General features: G+C 24.6%; 4 protein-coding genes across 4 annotated transcripts; 2 read left to right on the forward strand and 2 right to left on the reverse strand.

The window, feature by feature from the left end:
• Window positions 1–1,752: 1,752 nt before the first annotated feature.
• LOC128966290 (alpha-glucosidase-like) lies at window positions 1,753–14,491 on the forward strand. Its single transcript, XM_054313137.1, has 7 exons — window positions 1,753–1,998; window positions 9,331–10,186; window positions 10,520–10,678; window positions 11,238–11,300; window positions 11,373–11,878; window positions 12,115–12,253; window positions 14,021–14,491. The coding sequence occupies exons 2-7, from the start codon at window positions 9,347–9,349 to the stop codon at window positions 14,489–14,491; spliced, it is 2,178 nt and encodes a 725-aa protein (XP_054169112.1). The 5' UTR covers window positions 1,753–1,998; window positions 9,331–9,346.
• Window positions 14,492–15,614: 1,123 nt separating this feature from the next.
• LOC128951705 (CCR4-NOT transcription complex subunit 7-like) lies at window positions 15,615–17,115 on the reverse strand. The gene is made up of 3 exons (XM_054296960.1): window positions 16,890–17,115; window positions 15,979–16,741; window positions 15,615–15,917 (listed from the first exon to the last, which is right to left on the reverse strand). The coding sequence occupies exons 2-3, from the start codon at window positions 16,687–16,689 to the stop codon at window positions 15,666–15,668; spliced, it is 963 nt and encodes a 320-aa protein (XP_054152935.1). The 5' UTR covers window positions 16,690–16,741; window positions 16,890–17,115; the 3' UTR covers window positions 15,615–15,665.
• Window positions 17,116–18,329: 1,214 nt separating this feature from the next.
• Window positions 18,330–19,753, forward strand: LOC128952834 (deubiquitinase DESI2-like). The gene is made up of 5 exons (XM_054298286.1): window positions 18,330–18,555; window positions 18,628–18,700; window positions 18,873–18,969; window positions 19,048–19,189; window positions 19,271–19,753. The coding sequence occupies exons 1-5, from the start codon at window positions 18,517–18,519 to the stop codon at window positions 19,451–19,453; spliced, it is 534 nt and encodes a 177-aa protein (XP_054154261.1). The 5' UTR covers window positions 18,330–18,516; the 3' UTR covers window positions 19,454–19,753.
• LOC128966291 (tubulin-specific chaperone E-like) lies at window positions 19,446–21,797 on the reverse strand. The gene is made up of 8 exons (XM_054313138.1): window positions 21,086–21,797; window positions 20,731–21,010; window positions 20,596–20,650; window positions 20,440–20,538; window positions 20,303–20,359; window positions 20,140–20,231; window positions 19,984–20,058; window positions 19,446–19,493 (listed from the first exon to the last, which is right to left on the reverse strand). Exons 1-8 carry the CDS (start codon window positions 21,718–21,720, stop codon window positions 19,473–19,475), a joined length of 1,314 nt encoding a protein of 437 aa, XP_054169113.1. The 5' UTR covers window positions 21,721–21,797; the 3' UTR covers window positions 19,446–19,472.
• Window positions 21,798–22,910: the final 1,113 nt, after the last annotated feature.

The following is a 22,910-nucleotide window of genomic DNA, read 5'->3' on the forward strand; positions in this document are numbered from 1 at the left end:
GACAAAAATATTAACTCAATATTCATAGATTATATATTGAATTTATTATTATAAAAATATTATTTTCAAACATTAAATTTTCTTTAATAATAAAAATTTTAAATCTCTACGGAAATCAAATTTTTAGTAAAAGTGTTTAATCAGTTTTTTAGTTAAATATAAATTTTATATGAAATTGAAATTGTAATATTTATATAACTTATTATTGAATGCTTTATATTTATGTCAATTTATAATTTTAAAATATTTTTTTATACAATTTATACAGGTTTAGTGTAGTCTACGATTTAATTCAGAGACAGTATATAATATTTTTTTTAAATATTTATACAGTGGATATATTTATTATATTAACTTAAATTTTCTAACTTAAAATTTTTTTAAAATATAAAAATTTTAAAAATCAATTAATAGAAATAATCAATCTGGGTATTATTTTTTGTAATTTAAAACTAATTTTTGTCAACTTACTACAAAGCATTAAATTTTTATTTTTATTTTTTTAGTAATATAATTATTATAGTTATTATAATTATTTAAGTAATATGTTTAATATTTTTAATTGAAGTTTATTAAATGTTTAGTTTTATTTAAGTTAATTTAAATATTTAAATTATATAAAAACTATCAATAAACAATTTAAAAATAAATTTTACAATACTATTAATGTTTGTTTAATATTTTTCAATCAAAAATTCAATTTTTAAAGCAACTGTCTAATAACTTAAAATAAATTTTAAGACTATTTAAAAATACAATAAATAATTAATATTGTAGTAATATATCATAAAAGTCAATATTTCATTCACTCATTTTGAGTTACTTTATTATATTTGAGTTTATCTATAATTTTTTTTACTAAAACATATAATTTTAATGGATCCTACAATAGTTGTCTAACATTTTAGTTTGAATAACATTGGGATCATTAATTCATAGTTAATGTATTTATAAAATAATAATATAACGCTTTAGATACAGTATAATGAATATAAGTATTTTATGATTTGTTAAAAACTAAAATCTATTAAACCAATATAAAAAATGCAACATTGAATCAAAAAATAAATTTTATAAACCAAAATCAAAACTAAATTATAATATTTTTGTTTTATTGTTAAAGTGTTTTGACAAATATACATCAAACAATAATAAAATTATTGATATTTTTAGTTTACTATATATGTAATAATTATTGTTATAGCCTCAATCTCTTAGTAAATTTTTGAAAAACTAAAAACCACATAAATAATTAAATTTAGTTTTAAACGATAACATTGCTTATGCGTATACAATATATTTGTACTGTATATAATTGTTTGGATATAAATTTATATTATTCAATTTTTAGTGCAGAAATTTTATTAAATTTATTAACAAAATTAGACTTAATTTTTAGTAAATTTGCATTTTATTTGTTTCAAAACATAAAAGGGATAAAACTCTTGTCGAGTAATTTGTTTGTTAGTGTGAAACATATTGAATGTAGAGTTTTAGTAAAGAGGTTGCAAATGAAAAAAGTTTTTTATAAATTATAATATATAATATATATTATACTATATATATATACTGTATATATAGTTAAAATATATAGTTTGTATTAAAGAAAATACGGAATATTGCTTTGAGTTTATCGATCAATATAATGGCAAACAGTTAGAGAGCACTGGTATTCATGAGTACAGGACTGGCGTATAAGTCAGTCGATGCAATGCTAGGCTTACATTCACTGCAAACACTCTATCAGAATATTCTGTGAAATTCTAGGGAACAGTCATTTCGATAGTGAATTCGTTTTTCTTATAAACACTTAATTCGTGTCCAATATTATCAAACATTTTACAGTTAAGACATTGTGTCTCCAAAACTATGTCCCAGTATTTGCCAATTTGTGTCAAAAGTTGTGTCAAAAACTTGTGTAGCACTTCAACATTGGATTCACTTTTACTTTAATGCGATTATTATACTAATAACAACAATAACAACAAAAGTTAAACTGTATGTACAAAAGTTTGGTATTTTGTTTTAATTAAGTATTTTCACGATTAAAACTATAATAAAATAGATTTTATAGTCAAATAACATTAGATTGGTTTGATGTGATGTAATGTTAATTATAAGTATTATTATTATATATTGCTATAAAATTGAACATAAATAAATTCTTGTGAAAAATTGTAGTTTTTTAATATCTTATTATTTATACAGTTATATTATTAAATAAAAGTAATTATAATTATAAATTATTTAAAAATCTTTATACAAAAATTTTATTTTATATGCATATAAAATATCAGTATTATTTTATATTTAAACCTCTCTATCCTATTATCAAAAAAGTAAAATCTATTTTAAAAATAAATTATTATTTTATAAATTTTTTATTATTTTGGTAATAAAATGACAAATATAGTAAATTATTCAAATTGTAAAAAAGTATAGTATAACAAATATAATACTAAAAATGTCATTATGTTCTACATATGCCTTAAAGGATAATATAATTTTAATAAGATTTCAATAAATACATATATAAAGTAAATAAAAAATATATTTAAGTGTTAAAATATCAATACATTGGGCGGTTTCAGTAAATGTATATGTTATGAACCAATTCAAATATAATAATTATAGATGGCTATTAAATAAATTTCTAATAAATCAGAATTGAATATTTATATTATAAAGTTATAATTGAATTAAAATTCTACAAATTAGTAAATAAGTAATATTTATATTATATATAAAATATATATTTATTATTATGTTTATCTTTATATATTATTATAATTAGTATATAAATGAACTGACAATCATTATTTGATTTGCAAACTATATATGAAATACAAAATTTTTATTTTAATTTAATATCTAATTTCACTGATTATATTTTAGTCAAACTCACTAATGAAACTGTGTTTTTAAATACATTTAAAGTCCGAAATGTATTTTTTGAAAATATTTCAATAGGAATCACATGTTTAGATATAACAGATTTTTAAACACTCCTTAGAAATTTAGTAATTATTATTATTATTTTTTTATTAAACATTTCTTTAAAATGTCAATTTTTATATTAAAAATCGTTGTTTTTATCAAAACATTGTATTTAAATTAAATATAAACTTATAGTAAAACAATTGATAATAAGATTAAATTTGTATAAAATACTATAAAAATCGGATATCACATAAAGTTATACTTATAAATAAATAATTAATAAATAAAATTCTAATTTTTGTAACTTTAAAATATATATAATAAAATTTTAACAAAATGATTTATTGTGTATTATTGATTGCAACAACTAATTTAACAAATTATTTAACTATAAATTAATTCAAATATTTATTTTTCAAAAGATATTAATTAGAATAACCCGAAGCTAACTATTTTGGACTCAAGTTTGTCGTGTATTTAAAGTTTATATGAGTTTAAATCAAATGAACATTTTTGCTATTAATTGATATGAACTATAAAAATGCAAATTTTTTCATATTCTATAAATATAATGTTTTTAAATTAAATTATTTTTATTTTATCAAATTGACTAATTTATTAGTTAATATAATATGAAATTCACATATAATATTACATGTGAATTATTTTATAATTATTTATTAACAGTGAAAAGTTAATTAAAATATAGAAATGTGTTTTTGGATTCAATTCATTAGCAAAAATAATACTTTTTTCAGTTGAATCGCTAAAATAATTTGAAATAAAACTCCATTTAATCTTTAGATAGTGAAAAACAATACACAATAAAAAAGGTTCAATAAATCGATTGATGCATTGCTTATATTTGAGATATCAATTCAATTATAATTTTTACTAAACTCTTTATAAAAATAACTCAAACATAACACAATATTTTGTAATAAAAATAAAATCTTTTTTAAAATGAAATAATTTTTTATATTTTGACGACAAAATAATAGAGTAGTTGTTTTTAAGAATCAATTTATGGCACAAAAAGAAATACACAATTTTATAATACAAATGTTATAATCAATAGAAACATTAATTGCAAACTTTACAAATGTGTTTAAAAACATTAAATATGACAAATGCATTGACTGTTATTAAAACTATTATTAAGTGATTGAGTCTTAAAAAATGTTTTCTGCAATTTCTATCATTTGATTGTATTGTTTATATAATTTTAGTGATTTCAGTGACACAATCATTGTCTGGATATGTGTTTTGTGACAACTTTATTGGTATTAAATTGTTATATCAATGCCTTATGTGAACCGATAGTTCACTTAATGGAAACTCTCATCGGTTTTCAATAAATTCATACAAATCTAGTTATAGATAACCTTATATAAAGGTTATGATGTGTTTTATCATTTGTTACAATCTTATTGATAGACTGACATTATTTGAGACAAATAATAGTTTTGGGTCACTCTTACACTATGAATGTCAACAATTGTATGTCATAACCATTGATGGTATTAGTGGAAAATGGTTTTCATATAAAAACAGTATTATTTGTTAATTTCTTTATACATATTATCCAATGATATATTCTATACATAAATATTATTTATTTAAATATTAATGTCATCTTTTGGAATATTAATCCGAGTTATTAAGTAATAAATGTGATAATAAAGTTTTATAGAGTATTTTAACAAATACAGTAGTAGTTTGCCATTAATAGTAGTTTTTATAACTTATAATATTGTTATAATTGCCTGAATAGACAGCACAAACATAAGGCTCATTAGTGCAACACATTTTCAATGAGACATTTGCCTCAATGAGCCATTAGATAACACTCTATCTCTCAATGTATAGACATTTATTTTGTGTGAATATATACTGCATTTTAATGCAAACCTAATCATTAATGGATGAGTGACTTATTGTTGCAACAAATTTGTGGTCATTTCTCTTCAAAAATATAACATAAATGATAATATTTAACAAACATATCAACATTGAAAAGTTTGAAAGATTGACTTAAAATTGACCAAAAAATATATAATATAATATAAATTACTTTATAATATTTACTGATAACTAAATTTTGATGCAATAACTAGACTCATAAGTATTGTATAATTACTTTCATATATGTCTGATAAATATCTTTTGTAGTAAACCATTGGTCCGCTATTTATTAGGCAATAGTCTTATGTTTGAGGGATGTGTGCCTCTGAAGAAAGGAAATGTGAATTAATATCATTTTGATTAATGGCATTCAATAGCATTGCCTAACGACTCTCTCTCTCTCTTTCTTTCTCTCTCTCTCTCTCTCTCTCTCTCTCTCTCTCTTTCTTTCTCTCTCTCTCTTTCTTTCTCTCTCTCTTTCTCTCTCTCTCTCTCTCTTCTCTCTCTCTCTCTTTCTCTCTCTCTCTCTTTACTTATAATAGCAGACAAGTGATTGCATCTCTCGTGAGATGTGGTATTAATGCAAAAAGTGAACCCATTTCTCAATGAAGGCATTGATGGCACAGTTAGTAAAGTATTATATGTGTCTGTCGGCGCCTATCGATAAACAGTCCAATAATTTGATGCCATCTAATACACAGTGATATCACTCACTATCTATATATAATATTTATGGCATATATGGCTATTGATTTGCTTTTGTTTTACACATACAGACACTTTCTCATCATTTGATAGCTTACTTTGCTTTTATTTGGTGATATTATAAATATGTGAACAATATTATTGTAATAAAATATTCAACAATACCATTACCCATAATATCATATATATAGAGTAATAAATTTTATTTCTTATTTATATCACAAATATATTATCAAAATCTATTGGTATATCTTATGACAAACAACTTATGGTAAACATTTAGTTGCATTGGGTATCAGTTATTTTTATTAGATAATCACATGAATAGAGCAGCAATTGGTGAGAATTTGAGGGATCAGTTGACAAAATTTATGAATTCTTCATTTACTCTCATATATACAGTATATGTAATATTTGTCTCACATTTTGATAACTTTTTTGTATTGTTTGTCTTTTTCTTTCTTAAGCAATACAAAGCCAAAGAGTGTGACGAACTTCTTCACTATAAGAGTTGATCTGAAATACATCTAAAAAAGAGATGATAGTATTGACCAAATATATAGTTAAAAAGTTTTGCTATCATTTGAAAGTTAGTTTCCTTATGTGTTAATAAGGGTTTCTGTGTATAAATGTGAGACTATTTCAGTGTTTAAAGCATTCAACAAAAAATAATTCAGAGAATACACTGTAATACCAGAAAAATAGTGATATCTTTCGATTCATTTATATTGCCATCACTTCTCTCTTTCTCTCTCTCTCTCTCTCTCTCTCTCTCTCTCTCTCTCTCTCTTTCTTTCTTTATTTATTTCATTCTCTCTTTTTTTCTCTCATTTATTTATTCACATCAAATGATATCTCTCATGTAAAGCATTGTTCGCATCAATGCTTTAAAGTAAGTGTTTTGAGAGAAAAAACGGATAAATTATATTTTTAGTGAGTGTTTTAGGAAAAGTAGTTTACATATAGCAAGTGGTAGTTGTTATACCAGTATAATATAGTAGATAAATATTAGGGGAAAGCAAATAAAATTTAAATAGCAAATTATGTTTTGTTCATAAATTGTTTTTTCAGACATTCAATGTCTATGATTATATTCTGATCAAATTTCTAACAGTTATAGTTATGTTTTAAAAAATACAATGTCTTTTAATACTAGAAATGGCTTTTTATTTTAAGTGACCAGAACTGAGTTGAATATAATGATAAAGTTTATGAAAAGATTACTTTTAGTTTACAATATATATATATATATATATTATTTAGAGATAAAAGTTATCTCTTATTTTCTCTATTTTTATATTATTTATTTTGCTTTTATGCTTATAAAAATGTTTATACAATATAGTTATATACTGTAATTTTATAACTGTATATCATTTGCTTGAAACGTTATAAAAATGACATTTACTTAATATAAAATTTTTGTTATTCTAAAATCATTATCTTTTTACAGTGTTTGCCATTTAAAACAAATTTTATATAAAAATGAGAAACTCATAAAAGCAAGTGTATAATATTTATATAGTTTTATGTTTAAATAATTATATAATATAACTTCAAAACATATAGTATAATAATAGAGTCTCAAAAGTTTCATCTTTACAATCAAATGCTTAAATATAGTATAAATTTATTTAACTCATTCATAATTTTTTATTTTTTACCTAATCTTTTGGTTAAATAATTTTCTTATTTTATTTAACATTTTAAAAGTAAAACTAATAATCATATGATTCTTGAGTCGCTATTTTCCTTTATTTAACACAACACTTGATATGTTATATTATAATAGTTTGTTAGACTACTATATTAGTGACATTTATTCACATTTTTATCTTTTTCTAATATCAATTTGTTCGCAAAGTTTGCCAATGTTTTTTATTGTTTATATATATAAATAATTTTAATGGTGCTCTCAATAAGAGAAATTAAATGTTATTTTTTTCTAAATAAACTAAATAATATATATTTATCAAAAATAATATACATTTAATATCCTATCTGTCGGGTGTTTTGTATGACTTTAATATAAATAAAGTGCGAGTAATGATAGTAATGGTAGAGTTAGTTGTGGATAATTAGGTAAAAAGTTTACATTTCTTTCACTTTGAATGTCGATTCAAAATCGATAATAACAATAATATTTAAGGCATTTAATGGCACCAAACAAATAAACCTAATGTTTGTTTTTTCGTAGCATTTAGTTATACACTATATGTTTGACCTTACAGTTGGATATCATATAATACTTAAACTTTCTCTCTTTTTCTCTTTTTTCTCAATTTCTTTTCGATGAAACTATGGTTTGTCTGCCATAACGAAAATCTAATGAAATGTAATAAACGAAATGTTTTACTGGTGTTTCACTCATTTAATACTCTGAAACACAAACACATCAAACAATCCATTGAATGAAACGAATTGTTTGGGCGAAGAAAGTGAACACAAAAATCAAATTCAATGATATATTAGAAGTTTATGTCTAAAGAAAGTGAAGAAGTGTTGTTCTGAACATAACATCAAACTTGAGACCAATGTCTTTGCTTTGATTGTCTCAAACATTAATGGGTGGAGTGATTGAAGTCTTAAAACTTAATACATTTTGTGTTTTTAACAACTTTTTACTTTTTTATTTTATTTTATAAATCAATATAACATAGATTTGTTTAAAAGTACTTCAATGAAGTGACAGAAAATTCTTAAAAATATATAATAATATATAACTATAACAATGACTAATATATGACACTTTATCTAATCTATATTTAATTAATATTATTGAATATTTATTATTCTAAACAATACTATATATAGTTGTCATTGAAATTTGAAAAATATTAAAATCAATAAAAATATATTTGGGTTTGAATTTATAGATATTATTACAGATATTATTAGTGCTAAGCAATAGAAACCGGTCCACTAATTGAACCGGTAACTATTGCACAGAATATTAAATTATGTAATTAACTAATGTAACTAATATTTGAATTTTGGTATCAATTTTGTTTGTATCTGATTATTCAATATTTTAATAATACTGTAATAATATCTATAAATTCAAACTCAAATAAACAATATGACAAATATATATTTTTGTAATTAAAAACTCCCAACAATTATTGGGAATAATGATTAAATAAATAATATAAATATATAGATAATATAAACTATTCAATTATGTATCAAATGTCTAACCCAAATACTGACTTCCTGTACGGCTTAAAGCACTGGTATGTCTATAACTATCAGCGCAACTGTGCTGATGAAGTGGTACTAAGTGAGTACCGAAACACTAGTCCACAAATCAACACCAGATAATTGTTGTTATTAAGTGTTGTCAAAGTAAGTTAAACTTACAATAATTTCAATAAAAATATAATTTTATTTACAATATTTTTTATAAACAATAATCGTTATTGTTTTTACTAAAGTTCTTAAGGTTACTAAAATGCTAAATATAATGAATTAAAAACTAATATTATTATTGATATGAATTTATATGAAACTAAAGATTTTTATTGATTTCGTTAGAATATGAGTAATGTTTGACCAAATTTTTATCAAATCAATTAACTTTTGATACACTATTGCATTCAAACTAACAAATACTTACTAATGAATCAAATATAAATTAGCCATAAAAGCAAATATTGTTAATCAATAACAAAGTGTTGTCTTTTCCCTATAATACCGGTATATATCAGTAATTAAATTAAAGAAAAGCTTTTATATGATTGAAATTAATGGATTGATTTATTTGATTGTTTGTCAAAATAGATGAAAGTGTGATGTAATGGCCAGTGAACTACATCTTTCGCATTTGTCGGATGGCATCACCTTTGGTCAGACCACGCGATTTACCAAAGGAGTCAGCTTTCAAGTATTGGACGAAATGTCCGAAGATTGTTACGTTCAAAATAATATGAATATTGCTATGAATTGTCAGCCAAACCCTAATCTGATTGTAAGTAATGGCACAGTTATCAGTAAATCGTCATCAAGTGATAGTGATACCAATGATAGTGCCACTCGACTACTGGAAGACTCTATACAGGACTTTCAGAGTATGCGATATCTATTATTATCGACACCCACAACAACTCATACGACAACAACATGTCTTAATGAGAATCCATCCAATGGTACGGATGTTTTGTGGACACAAATGCAGAACTCTATATCAAAAGACATCCGAAGCAGATATTTGTCGAAAAGAAAGCGTTTTACTCGTGACTATACTCTGTGCTATTTTTCTGCCTTTAAAACTGTGTTTAGTGTTACGTTATGTATACTAATTTGTTGTCTTATTGTTTTAATGACTATAATATTTATTTGGCGACACAAACATCTCGACGTTGACACTATTGATGACCACATGTTTGAAACCAATTGGTGGAGAAGATCAACATTTTATGAAATATTTGTTTCCTCTTTTAAGGACTCGGATGGCGACGGCTTTGGAGATTTTAACGGATTACGCGATAAAATATATTATTTTAAAGAACTGGGCGTTAATGCCGTCCGACTTAACTCTATATTTTCAGCACTGGATTATCCACACAGATATGACAATGTCCTCGACTTCTATAATGTTGATCCACACTTAGGAAAAATGAATCACTTTCTTGAATTGGTCAGCAATTTATGATTTATACAATTGCTTTTTGAACATTATTACTAATAGCTTTTTTAAAGTAACTATAAAATAGTACAGTATAGTATTGTATATTTGTGTAAAATTATTTTTTGTCATTAATGCCTTTTCCGACACATTTACTTTATAGTTATAATCAAGTCTAGTATCATTGAGTGCCACTTTTTACTGTACTATACTATATATTGTACGGTATATAAATATAATGTTATTTATCATTGAAAATGTTATAAATAGTATTAAAAATTATAGATTAAACTTAACCAGACACTTTTGGTACTATATTTTTTTATAATGTAATATATGTTTCAGGTTAAAGAGTTACACAAATCAAAAATTTATATAATATTGGATATAAATATCGTTTGGACATCAGATCAACATCCCTGGGCTGCACACTATCTATTGAATAGATCCTCACAGTCAGAGTATCAATATTTTTATGTTAACGTCAGCGGAGATCAGCTTAATGTAAGTTTATTACACTATTTATATTAATATTATTATTATTATTACTCTTATGTCACAAGTCAGTGATCATCACATCCAGTATAGTCACTGAACATTATATCAAATCTGTGGTATTATGTTATCAAATACAGTACTATTTGATATATAAGTTACAATATTTGCATTGTATTGTGATATTAACAATGAGAGGTTGAGGGGTACCGAGTATTTCACAAATTGTTCATCAATTGCTTTGTATCTATTCATTAGACATTATTTCATAAGTTTTTTTGTTAACTTTTACTAACAGTCTTTTGCTAAGACAAAGTATTCCTATATATTTAATACWTTAATAACCCATATATACAGTACTGTATATATAATATATAGATAAGGTATATAAGTTACAGTACAGTACTATTTATATAGTATTTATATTATATAAATTATATAATAAAAATGTTAATATCAATATATGAATGGATGTAATGCATGACTGACTCTAAGGAAATGATTTCAATGTTTCATATAATTTGATTCCTAAGACATATGGATGTGATTTAATATTATTAATAAATAGGACGAAGAGTGGACATCAAGTTCTGCGACAGATCGACTCCAAAGTGATTTTATTCATAAAAATGTAATCATTTTTCTTAATTAATTAATTATTATTAATCAAATAATTAGTAATAAAATAAATCTTAATTTTAAGTCACATTTTGGTGGACGCCTTCATCTCAATTGGTCTCATCCAGGAGTTCACCATAAGATGTTTCAAGTGATAGACTATTGGCTCAAATATATTGATGGCTTTTATTTGAAACGCTTAGAGCATATGTATGTCGATAACGAGGCCACTCTCTATGATATATTAAATGAATTAAGACTGAGAGCCAACCTCGTGGTGAATGAGCCGGGAGTTGGTGTCGGTGCTCACAAAGTGCTCATATGTTCGCATAGTTTTGTGCAAAAGAGGCATAAATTGTTGTTAAATTATATGAGAAATCCATTAGCGCCTAATGACATGACAGTCAGCACCAACACTGCCACTAACGGCTCACACAAACACTTGGATATCAACTCTTATTTTGATGTAATTGATGTTCAGTTAAATATTGATATCAATAAAACTGAGACCATTAGAGATCAAGTGAACGCCATATTTCTTAATTCGCCGGCAATGCCTTGGATTCACTGGAGTGTCGGCGATGTCGAAAGGTTTACATTTTTTAACACATTTGACAAACACTAAGTCAGTCAATCAACTTCTTAAGCATTGTTTGCTTATGATATATAATCCTTTAGATATCATATAAAAATTTATAAATTGCTTTACATATGCCGTATTAAATTACATCATATATTAGTTTATATTTGATATTATCATAAACTGAATATCCAATAATACAGTATAATATGCAATAAATATTAAAGTATATAATCATAAAATTTAGATCCCGTTTGGCCACAAGGATTGGTAGTCAATATACAATGACGGTGTCGTTCCTGTTAATGATGTTACCGGGGACTGTCAGCTGGTTTTATGGCGACGAGATTGCATTACAAGACACATACGATCCCATCACACAAAAGGTAATGCAATCGGCAAACAGTGCTCTCTTTGTTAGGGAATCAACCAATTAGTACATTAACAGAATATTCTGTACTAAACAATATGTGTGTAATGAATATATGTTTCGTTAGACAATTACTGTATATATAGTACTTATGCTTTATATTATATAAACGATGAAAATAAGTTACTTACAAATGAGACATACATTTGTGTATTTTATTAATATCATTATTTCTTATAAGTTATTATAATAAATATGTGTACCACAAGTACTGCATATTAAAAAAAGAAAATTAATATTAATATATAGTGTAGTCTTTGCTGAGTTAACAAACAAAAATTATATCTCATTATATACAAGATTTAGTAAAAAACATTATGAAAACATATAAATTTAAACATCATTATATTATTATACATGAAAAAATTCTTAAAAAAGAAAACTTTATTATTTTATATTAAATAAAATCATTAAAAAGACAATGAAGTTTTGTTTGTATTAATATATTATTTTAATATTTCAATAGTTTCTCTAATAATTTAGATATATATATATATATAAATATACAAAATTGATTTGTAAAACGATTTTTATTTTGAATTTATAATAAATTACATAAAAGATAGTAACAGTTGAATAGTGAATGTCATTTTGTTAATTACATTATACTTAATGTGATCTTACTTTTTTAAGACATATAATTAAATAGGAAAATCAATTTCATTAAAAATATTTATCAAACATTAAAATGTAAAACACTTGCAATTTATACAGTATTACTGTATATATTATACAAAATAGAAATATCACTGTAATATAAAGCTCTCTATTTTTTAAATATTTATTTAGATTGAATTTGATATAAACATATAAATCTTTTAACAATTTATTTATGCAATTTAATAGTAATTTATACATTTAAACACAAAATTTAATTACATAAAAAAATTTAATCACATTTACTAGATATAAATTATGTACATTATATAAAAATGTGATCTGTTTTTTATTATTAATTATTCAAACAATACAATACATAACATTTAAGTCTCAACATATAATTGTATTAAAGTATAGCAATTATTTATTTTCATCGGATCAGTTGACCATCTCTTATATAATACAATACAATTGAAAGTAAAGTGTTTGCTATAAATAAATATTGATCGTCAAATCAGTTCAATTATATTTGACAAATCAATTTTGACTCAAACTCTGCAAAACATTATTTAATTCAATTGTTTTTGTGTCAAACGTTTCAATTAATATATCAATAATTGATTTTATAAAAATGTTTATCACATTTACAATTTGTATTTATCTTATTCTCATATTTATAACATAAATTCATTAATTTTTAATCTAAATTTCTATTAATAATATAATGATATTTTCATAATAATTACTTTTAATGATTAATTGATATGAATTATTAATTATATTAATTATTAATATACAAGTTTTGATAATAAGCTAAGATTTATTCAATATTATACTGTTTTATGAAATACTGTATAATATAACACTTGTATGTAAAATGTTAGTGACATTTGATTTAATGAAAAATTAAATATCAGTTTTATGTATAGACTTAGTAAGGACTTTGTATAGTTGTCTAACAAATTGATATATCAGTGATAACTAGAGATTTGCGGAACAAGTATTGCATAATTAATTGAAGACATGGTTTGACATTATTTTATTTAATTTAATGTATGTATTGCTTGTGTTCCTAATTATATACATTATTCATATTTGTGTTTATTTATTGTGTTTATTACAGGAGTATAGAGGCGGCCAATTATGTCCGATGCCGTGGATGTCCACTCTGTACGCTAACTTTACTCAATCAAACACATCGAGACCGTGGCTACCAATTCATCCAAATTATACCCAAATTAATGTCTTAAAGCAAAACGAATCCATCAAAAGGTTCAATGAATTGCTTGCATTCAGAAGTGATTATTTCGAGATCGAAGAAATGGGAAAACACGGCAACTATTTGTTTCATTATATAGACGACAATCAGTTAGTATTAGAGCGTTATTTCGATAGAGGAGACCCACCCGACACACGATTCCGTTACATATTATTTGCCAATTTTGGTCTCAAACCGAAAATCAAAGATTTTTCCGATAAATTTCATTTTTCTCGAATTAAAATATCAAGTGTTAGAAATCGCGAAAAAGAGTTTCTTTATATGAAATTTCTGAGACTCGATGCCGGAGAGGCTATTATTGTGGAAGTCGACTGATTATTATTAATATATATATATATATATATATATATATATATAGATATATAAAGCTATTGATAATATATTTAATTAAGACAAATGACCGGATATGAGAGAAACTTTTACCCATATATATATAATATACGATATTGTAAAGTAATTGCGGAAATTATAATTGAAACTCAATACCGTCCATAACTATAATATATTAATGATTGCACACAACTATTATTGTAAATAAAATATATATACGATTTTTTTTTGAGATTATTATTATGACTGTATTCAATAAATTATTGATTTCTGATTGAAACTAGTTTTTTATATGAAAAACAATCGCTTAGTTTGTATTTCTATTTCAATCTGTTATCACTATTAAATAACTTCAAAATTTAATTAATTAATTTACAGTAGGATTGAAACATGGATTATTGTCAACTAATTTGAATTTGCTGTACAAGATCTAAGACATGTTGTTAATACATACCGTAACTTATTTTAAGATTAACTCAAAATATATACGATTGACAATTATTTGATGTTTTTTTTCAATTCATCAATGTATGCGCCAAAAACAGCTTAAGTTTGTAAACCAACAAATTAATTACTGGATTGTGTTTCAACTGAGATTAAGCTAAGATTTATGAATGCGGCCACAAATCGTTAATAATATTATTATTTTGAAATTATTTCTATTATGACGAATAGTTTTTGTTATCATATCATTAATTATTTGGAGACAAAACTTGTAATTTAATTAATGGAGTTATTTTTATTGTAAATTTATTATAATAAAAATATAGTTAACTACAAAAATAATGATTGATAAAATTATTTTAAAATGTATGACTAAAAGCTAAAATCATAGTAGATTTTATTAAATTTTATAATTAGTAAATTTAATAACAATTTTTTTTAAAACGAACGTATGTTTATTTGGATAAAAAGTGAATTTAATGACAAATTGATTTGAGCTTAATTTATATACTGTATATATAATTTATATATAACTTGCAATATGCTTTTAAAATTAGTTTTTGTATATAATATTAGATTAATAATTAAAATAATTAAACTCAAATCTAGTATAAAATCGGTGAAGTTATAAAACAATTAACTTAACCAGTTTATAATAAAATCATCATTATTTTAATGATCAATAATCGGCACTACTATTATGTTTGTATCTTATTTATGCAGATGTAGTGGTAGGTGTCGTTGTGTTGGTCGGAGTGATTGTTGAAGAGTTATTTGACTCGTCATAATTGCCATTCATCACAAAAGCGGTTCCTAATCCATACAAATGTCCGCAATATTTGGCGTCATCTATATTATCCTCGAAAAACATTTCTCGCATTTTAAAAAAGGCCGCTCCTGTCAATAGACTATCACTGCCCGCCTGATGTTGCGGTCCTTTACGTTCTAATTCCAGCTGATCCGCCACCTATTACAATATAAATTATAAATTTTAACGATATAAAAAACTTATTAAATTATATACTCACTTCTTGTAGACCTCCTTTAAGATTTTTACAGCTCTTCATAAGATATTTGACGTCATAAATGACTGGAAAATAGATCCGCAATAATTCAAAGAACTGTGACTCTTGTGAGGGTAGGTTCTGGTCGGTCAATATCTTTAAAAGGTAACCAAAATCATAACCGCTATGAAATGATAGCCACCGCACGTTATCCGACAACACAATACCCGAACTCATGAGTAATTCGGCAAAATCGTAGGGATCTATACCTTCGTCTTCGTGTTTCTTAAACTGAATGCCAGAGTTTGTTAACAACTCAATCGAGTCCTGTGCGAACATATCTTCATTCAGATTAAACTTGAAGTTGAACTGCCAGGTCGTGTAACCGGGAGGTGTCTCTCCCTTAGAGTCTAAAAAAGTCAGTCCCAATTGGATAATCTTCAATAGATCTACATTACAACGTAACAGTTGGTATTGATAGTCGGATGTACTCCTGAATTCACCAATAGGTCGGGCCACTACACCCGGGAACTCTGTGTCCATCGCCACAAACGGATACTTCCCAACAATCTTGCGGATCGTTTTAAACTCGTCCAACAAATTGGATGCCCACACGTCACGTATGCCGACATCATCGTTGGACATCATATGATTCGGTGAACTGTTTTGGCCATTTTGATTGTGATTATGATGACCATTGGCCTGTTGGCCACCCAATGTTGGCGCCGATGGCATCAGTTTGACTAACACTTGCTTTTAACGATTGTTTCAGTAAAAGACATCAAATCTGTTAGTAATTAAAATATAAAGAAATATTAATTAATTTAAATAAAAAACATTTAATAATTTCGTATTAAAAATGTATTTAAAAAGTGAGAGATTGTTGTCAAATGAAAATGCGGTCTCTTTTCAAAAATATTATCAAAAATACATACTTTTTTGGTTTGATTGATATCAGCGATGGTTGAGATCAATGACAATGTGTTTGTCAATCAATACAAACACATTAAATGTCAATCAATTTACACGTGATTTACAATACAATTGATGTTTAAATGTCTTCAAATTGTTTGTTAAATTGCATTCAATTTCAATGAAACATCGTTTTCATGGCTCAGAGTATATTAGAGTCGAATAAAACACACAAACGATCAAACATTATATGATAGACATTCATACATAACGTTACACTAAATAATACAATCACTCTATTATTAATATAATGATTACTCGTTTGAATTTTAGTTAATCAAAATATATTAAATAGTCTACAATTGATTCAAAATTAGTAAAAAGTTATTTTTAATTGTTTGTTAATTTTTAAAAAAATTACATAATAAAATCTATGATATTAAGAACAGTACAAAATTAAAATATAATATTTTTATATGAAAATAAATAATTATTATTAGTTATAAATTATTATTCATAATATGTTTGATAATTTTAATATTTAATAAATTTATTATATTGACAACTAATTAATAATAAACGTATTAAAGTATTAATCTGTATTAATAAGATTTCTATAAAAATTATGAATAAAATTAGATTTCTACTGATATTGAATGATAAACTGAAAACTTTAATTAGGAAATTAAATATTTTTGACTATAACTAATAAAAATATAAAGTATACAAAAAAGTTATTAAATTCTAAAATATTAATAGTTAGCAGAAAAAAAAATATTTTCTTGTATTTATTCTAAATTAGTTAATTATTGAGCAATAATTATACAAGGAAAAATTATTTTAAAAATAAATTTTAGTTTAATATATTCAATATTATTCTTACATAAATATTATAATTAGTTTATTTGTAGAATTTTAATTAATATATACTACTGTATAAAATATTTTTTACTACTGTAGATATATTTATATCAAAATTATTATAAAATCTAATTTTATTAGTTATTATTAGCTCTAAGGCTTTAAGACTAACTTAAAAAACTTAACAAAAAACAAAAAAAAACATAAAAATAAATATAATATTTATTTAGAATTTTATTTAATGTAAAAGACATTGAATTAAAATGTATTTGTAATTATAAATATGAAAACTGTAACTAATTTTATTATATGAATCACAGACAACAATGTTATTGAATGAATGAATCAAATATTTAAATACACTTTACTTTACACACACTCTCTCTCTCTGTCTCTCATTATTGACAATCAGATGACTCTTATAAACAGTGAAATACAGACTAAATAGTAAACAGTCTTTTGTTTTGTAAACATTTGAATTGAATTATAGATTCAATTATTATTTATAATTATTTTATTATAATTAATGCATAAAACAATTGAACCCATGATTTGACACATTTATTGATAAAACTTATTTCAATTGTGTGTTTGTGTCCAACATTTCCCTAATTATTGTCATTTATTTTTTTGTTTCACTCATTTTCTCATCAATTAAAGCCATCTTTTTATTTGTTTTTCCCATTTTTGAGACCAAATTTCGCAATTAAATTGTAATTCAAATTATTTGATATATTTTATCGTTAAATTTATTGTCAAATTGTGTCCACTCATTATTGTCAAACAGTTATGGCACGACAGGCCGTTATTGTCAACACTTACGATATGGTATAGTATTTACCGATAAATTGATGACCACTTTATATTTTATTAATCCAAATAATTGTCTTACCATTAAAGGCATCTATAAATCAATACACGACTTCATTGGGTATCGGTATCTATCACTCAGGTGTCCATATATACGACTCAGGTATGTATTTGAAGGTTGATTTGAATATAAATAATATATTATATCATATATGATATTATATTTTATTTAATAATATATGATATACAGTAAATTTACTATAAATACATTTTAAAAAAATTAAATGAATAATATGATTGATAATTAAATTTCTTGTCAATTATTTGATGTCCAGAGTATGCCTACGGCGGACATCCCTTTAATTTTTCGGGAATCTTCGAGATTGAACCCAAAGATGTTGAAGCACTCGGAGAGGAAACCTTTAAATTCAAGTAATGTTTGATTAATTGGACTTCAGTTGAATTAATATTTATTTTCTAATGAATTGTCAATTGGTTTGTTAACATCAGAGAGTCGTTGCTTATCGGTTACACTGATTTCAGTCGAGAAGATATTAATCAAATAATCCACGAAATGGGTAACGAATACAAAGGAGATAAATATCATCTTTTACACAGAAATTGCAACCATTTTACCGAAGCGTTGGTAAAGGTATGGAAATAATTAGTGCTAATTAAAGAATATACAATATATAACATAAATTGTGATAAAATTGATATATTGTATATACAGACGCTTTCTGGTAAATCGATCCCTTCGTGGATCAATCGATTGGCGTATATCTCGACGTGTGTGCCATTCCTTGAACGTTGTCTTCCCAAAGAGTTTCTCATACCTGTCGCTCTGGAAGAGTCCATCAGAGAACAGGTGGCCAACGAAAGCACAGAACATGATGTGATCAAAAACAAACTTTAACCACAAATTTAAAGTTAAACTAATTGATTGTCCAAAAAAACTAAAAATGAAACGAATAGTAATTTAGTATTTTTTATTACCGTATATTTCTTTTTATCGTTATTATCATAACTATATTATTGCTGCCTTACTATACAATAGTTACAAAACGAATTTGTCTTATTTATACAAAACAATTTTCAGGTCAAACATAATTTATTTAGGAGTTTATTATATAAGTTTTAAGTAAAATTTTTATTATACTGTAAATAAAGTGCTAAACACAAAGTGTCAAATAAACAATTGTATGCATAATGAACTAATAGGCAGTGCCAATAAAACTAAGTAAATTAGAATATATTATTTGATTAGTAAATTTAAAAGTAATTTTATTAAAATGATAAGAAAAACAAATTGATTTTTTAGTAACAAATTAATTATTATATTTTCGCACATCATTTACAGCAAATGTGAGCTGAGTTTAGTAAAAATATATTTATAAAAAATATGACTATAATTAATCACGTAATTGACAGTTAATCTATATTAACCAAAATAGTGTCTCCATTTTCAATAGAATAGTAGTTTAGATTTTGCGATTCCTTATCGAGAGGACACTCAAAATCCTGTAAATATAACATACATTTCCATATATTATAAAAATTATTTTTTTTCTAATTTTCATCAAATATTTTGAGTTCACAAACCTTTGAAGTCCATATAAGATTAAAATCATAATTGTAATCGATATCAAACAGTTTGCGAACAATTGTTTTCAAATTAATTATTGTAATTGAAGCTAAAAAAATTAATTGTAAATAATTTTTAAAAATTCATTTTAAATAAAAATCAAATGTTTGGTTAAAATACCGGGTATTTTCTTTTCGATCTCCATTTTATTATCAAAAGGATTTCTCAGTTTTATGTCTAGTTTTTTGGGTAAATATTAAATATATGCAATAATTAATAAATTTTAAAACCTATCGGTAAGTCAACAAAAAACTCACTGAAAAACTTTTTTCTTTCCATTTCTTTTTTAGAAAGATTTTCAAAACCATAAGGAGTACCCAATTTGGCTAAAATTGACTCAAAAGTAGGATTTTCTTCTATAAATTCAATCAATTTATTTTCATTTTCTAATCTTTTAATAATATCATAGTTTTTATACATTCTTCTTAAGTATGCTATCTCTGAATCTCTTCTCATCGCTTCTGATATCTTAATTTAAATAAAAATACAGTTTAGTTATTATATTTAAATTAAATAAACTTTAAAATTTTTAGTTTTAAATAAATTACATTTTCACGATTTAAAACTTTGAGTCCTTCAATACGAGATAATATGAAATTGAAATTTGTATCATATTTTTCGTTATCAAAGACTGGATTATTTTTAATGAACAGATTCTGTAGTTTTTGTAGTTTATTGAGTTCAGCGATATCTCGCCACTCATTCAGCCTATTATTACTTATAAGAAGATACTCTAATTGTGGAAACAGTAGTGTCTTTTGATTGACTACAACATCTCTAAAACAAATTTGCCTTAAATTACAATCGGAAACGTCTAATGTCTTAAGTCTGAAATCAAATTAAATTCAAAATATTACGTAAATTTATAAATAATTATAACTAATATATTTATAATGACATTACTCTTGCAGTTCTCCTAATTTACAAACTTGAAGCCAATCTTCGATGTTATTATTGCAAAGACTCAGATAATTCAAATGATTAAAGATTAAGCCCTTAGGAGAGGACAGTTGACTAATACAATTGCCCCATAAGTCCAATCTTTCAATACTTGGCCACATTTGACAACAATATAAGATGTTATGCCAATTGTAATTAATATTATCAATGATTAAAGTTTTGATTGATTTCAACGACTCATCCAACAGCTGTTCTTCAGTCGGAAGTTTCAACTTATTGTGACTCAAAACCAAATCCGTCAACATTTCCATATTAACCACAATCTTAAACACTTCCATCCAATCGGTTAACCAGTTATTCGACAAAACCAATGTCTTTGTTTGACTTAATACTGATCTCAGACGATGGCAATCATTACCACTGGCAATGATCTTCATGTGTGAGACAACCACTTCATTCAATCGCTCGAATGTCTTCTCAAAGCCGACTAATTCAATGGTCCGTTGGTGACCATCGGTTTGCGGCAAATGGAGGACATCTTTCGGTATAATACATGTCTCGATATATCGTTTCTCAATTGCCGTCACAAATGTTATACCATTCATGTAATCGTCAGTGTCTTCATCTGCCATTACCATCAAATGTTATGCAATTTTACTGAATATTTAATTAATTTTCATTTATTATTAAATTTTGTTTCCTTTTTGTTAACTTTTTTTTGTAGAAAACAATTGATGCAAATGTTATACAATGTTTTGGCACTAATTTGTCAAATGATTTAATAATTGTCTTATTTTTGTTTAATAATTATTGCGTTAGATATTAATGAAAATCTAATAATAAAAAAAATAATTAAAAAAAACTTAAAAAACTATTTAAAAAATCCTTTCATTCAAAACAAAAATCATTTAAAAAAAATAACTAAAAAGTTGTTTAAGTATTGAATGCATTGAAATGTTTAGTCGAACTCAAGTTTGATGTGTTTTGTCAAATAGGGTTTGTAATGATTCCCAAGAGAGGGAAGTTCCCTAATAAAATACCTCCAATTTTTCCCTCTCTAACTCGTTAGAAGGGAATATATAATTTATATTATTATAATAAATAGTACAAAGATTTTAATATTTTGATTACATTTAATAATTTAATAAAAACAATAATTTAATATTTATGAATACCACTCAAAATAAAGTTTAATATAACATTTGTTTTTCAAACATTATAATAAAATATATTATTTAGGGTTCAATAGACAAGGAAATAGATTCACTAGGAATTCCCAGAGAGCAAGAAAAATAGGGAACTTTTGGAAAACAAGACGAAAGAGGGAATCATTACAAACCCTATTTGTCAGCAAATGTTTGTATTGATTGGATAAACAATAATACGAATGAATATTATGTTTGTATTCGAAAGTCAAGTGAATCACTCGTTCGACTAATAAATGGAAACCATTGGTTAGTAACCATTGGTTACACACATTTACATAGCATTCCTATTGGACAACATTAGTGCCAATAGTGACTCATATATATGACATGAATAATGTGATAACTTTGAGACCATTTTGTTGTTTAAGTCATATGTTTTGTTACTACAACTCATACGTTATTGATTGTCAAATAGAATGAGTGATTGAACTGTGATTCGTGTACAGTGTTTGGCAACCGTTGAGTTTGTCGACAGTGTTTTGCGCGCCATTTGCCACACAATTGCCACACAATTGCCATACAATTAATACATACATAGAGTCTGAGTCTCTATAGTGACTGCAATACAGTATTACTACTACTCTATAGGCATATAAAGCGTTGAGTTTTTCAGTTCATTC

Source organism: Oppia nitens, unplaced genomic scaffold (genome assembly GCF_028296485.1).
Source record: "Oppia nitens isolate AA-2021 unplaced genomic scaffold, nextdenovo-longstitch-racon4-pilon3 scaffold1_pilon_pilon_pilon, whole genome shotgun sequence".
Taxonomy (NCBI): Eukaryota; Metazoa; Arthropoda; class Arachnida; order Sarcoptiformes; family Oppiidae; genus Oppia; species Oppia nitens.

Excerpts from the sequence above, each read along its gene's own strand:
- LOC128952834 (XM_054298286.1), top strand. The coding sequence starts at position 18,517 with ATGGCACGACAGGCCGTTATTGTCAACACTTACGATATG. Across the intron at positions 18,556-18,627 it reads TTGTCAACACTTACGATATG|GCATCTATAAATCAATACAC; the intron begins GTATAGTATTTA and ends TTACCATTAAAG. Across the intron at positions 18,701-18,872 it reads TGTCCATATATACGACTCAG|AGTATGCCTACGGCGGACAT; the intron begins GTATGTATTTGA and ends TTTGATGTCCAG.
- LOC128966290 (XM_054313137.1), top strand. The coding sequence starts at position 9,347 with ATGGCCAGTGAACTACATCTTTCGCATTTGTCGGATGGCATCACCTTT. Across the intron at positions 11,301-11,372 it reads GTGATTTTATTCATAAAAAT|TCACATTTTGGTGGACGCCT; the intron begins GTAATCATTTTT and ends CTTAATTTTAAG. Across the intron at positions 12,254-14,020 it reads ACGATCCCATCACACAAAAG|GAGTATAGAGGCGGCCAATT; the intron begins GTAATGCAATCG and ends TGTTTATTACAG.
- LOC128951705 (XM_054296960.1), bottom strand. The coding sequence starts at position 16,689 with ATGCCATCGGCGCCAACATTGGGTGGCCAACAGGCCAATGGTCATCAT. Across the intron at positions 15,918-15,978 it reads TTAAAGGAGGTCTACAAGAA|GTGGCGGATCAGCTGGAATT; the intron begins GTGAGTATATAA and ends ATATTGTAATAG.
- LOC128966291 (XM_054313138.1), bottom strand. The coding sequence starts at position 21,720 with ATGGTAATGGCAGATGAAGACACTGACGATTACATGAATGGTATAACA. Across the intron at positions 21,011-21,085 it reads AAATTAGGAGAACTGCAAGA|ACTTAAGACATTAGACGTTT; the intron begins GTAATGTCATTA and ends ATTTGATTTCAG. Across the intron at positions 20,651-20,730 it reads AAGTTTTAAATCGTGAAAAT|ATATCAGAAGCGATGAGAAG; the intron begins GTAATTTATTTA and ends ATTTAAATTAAG.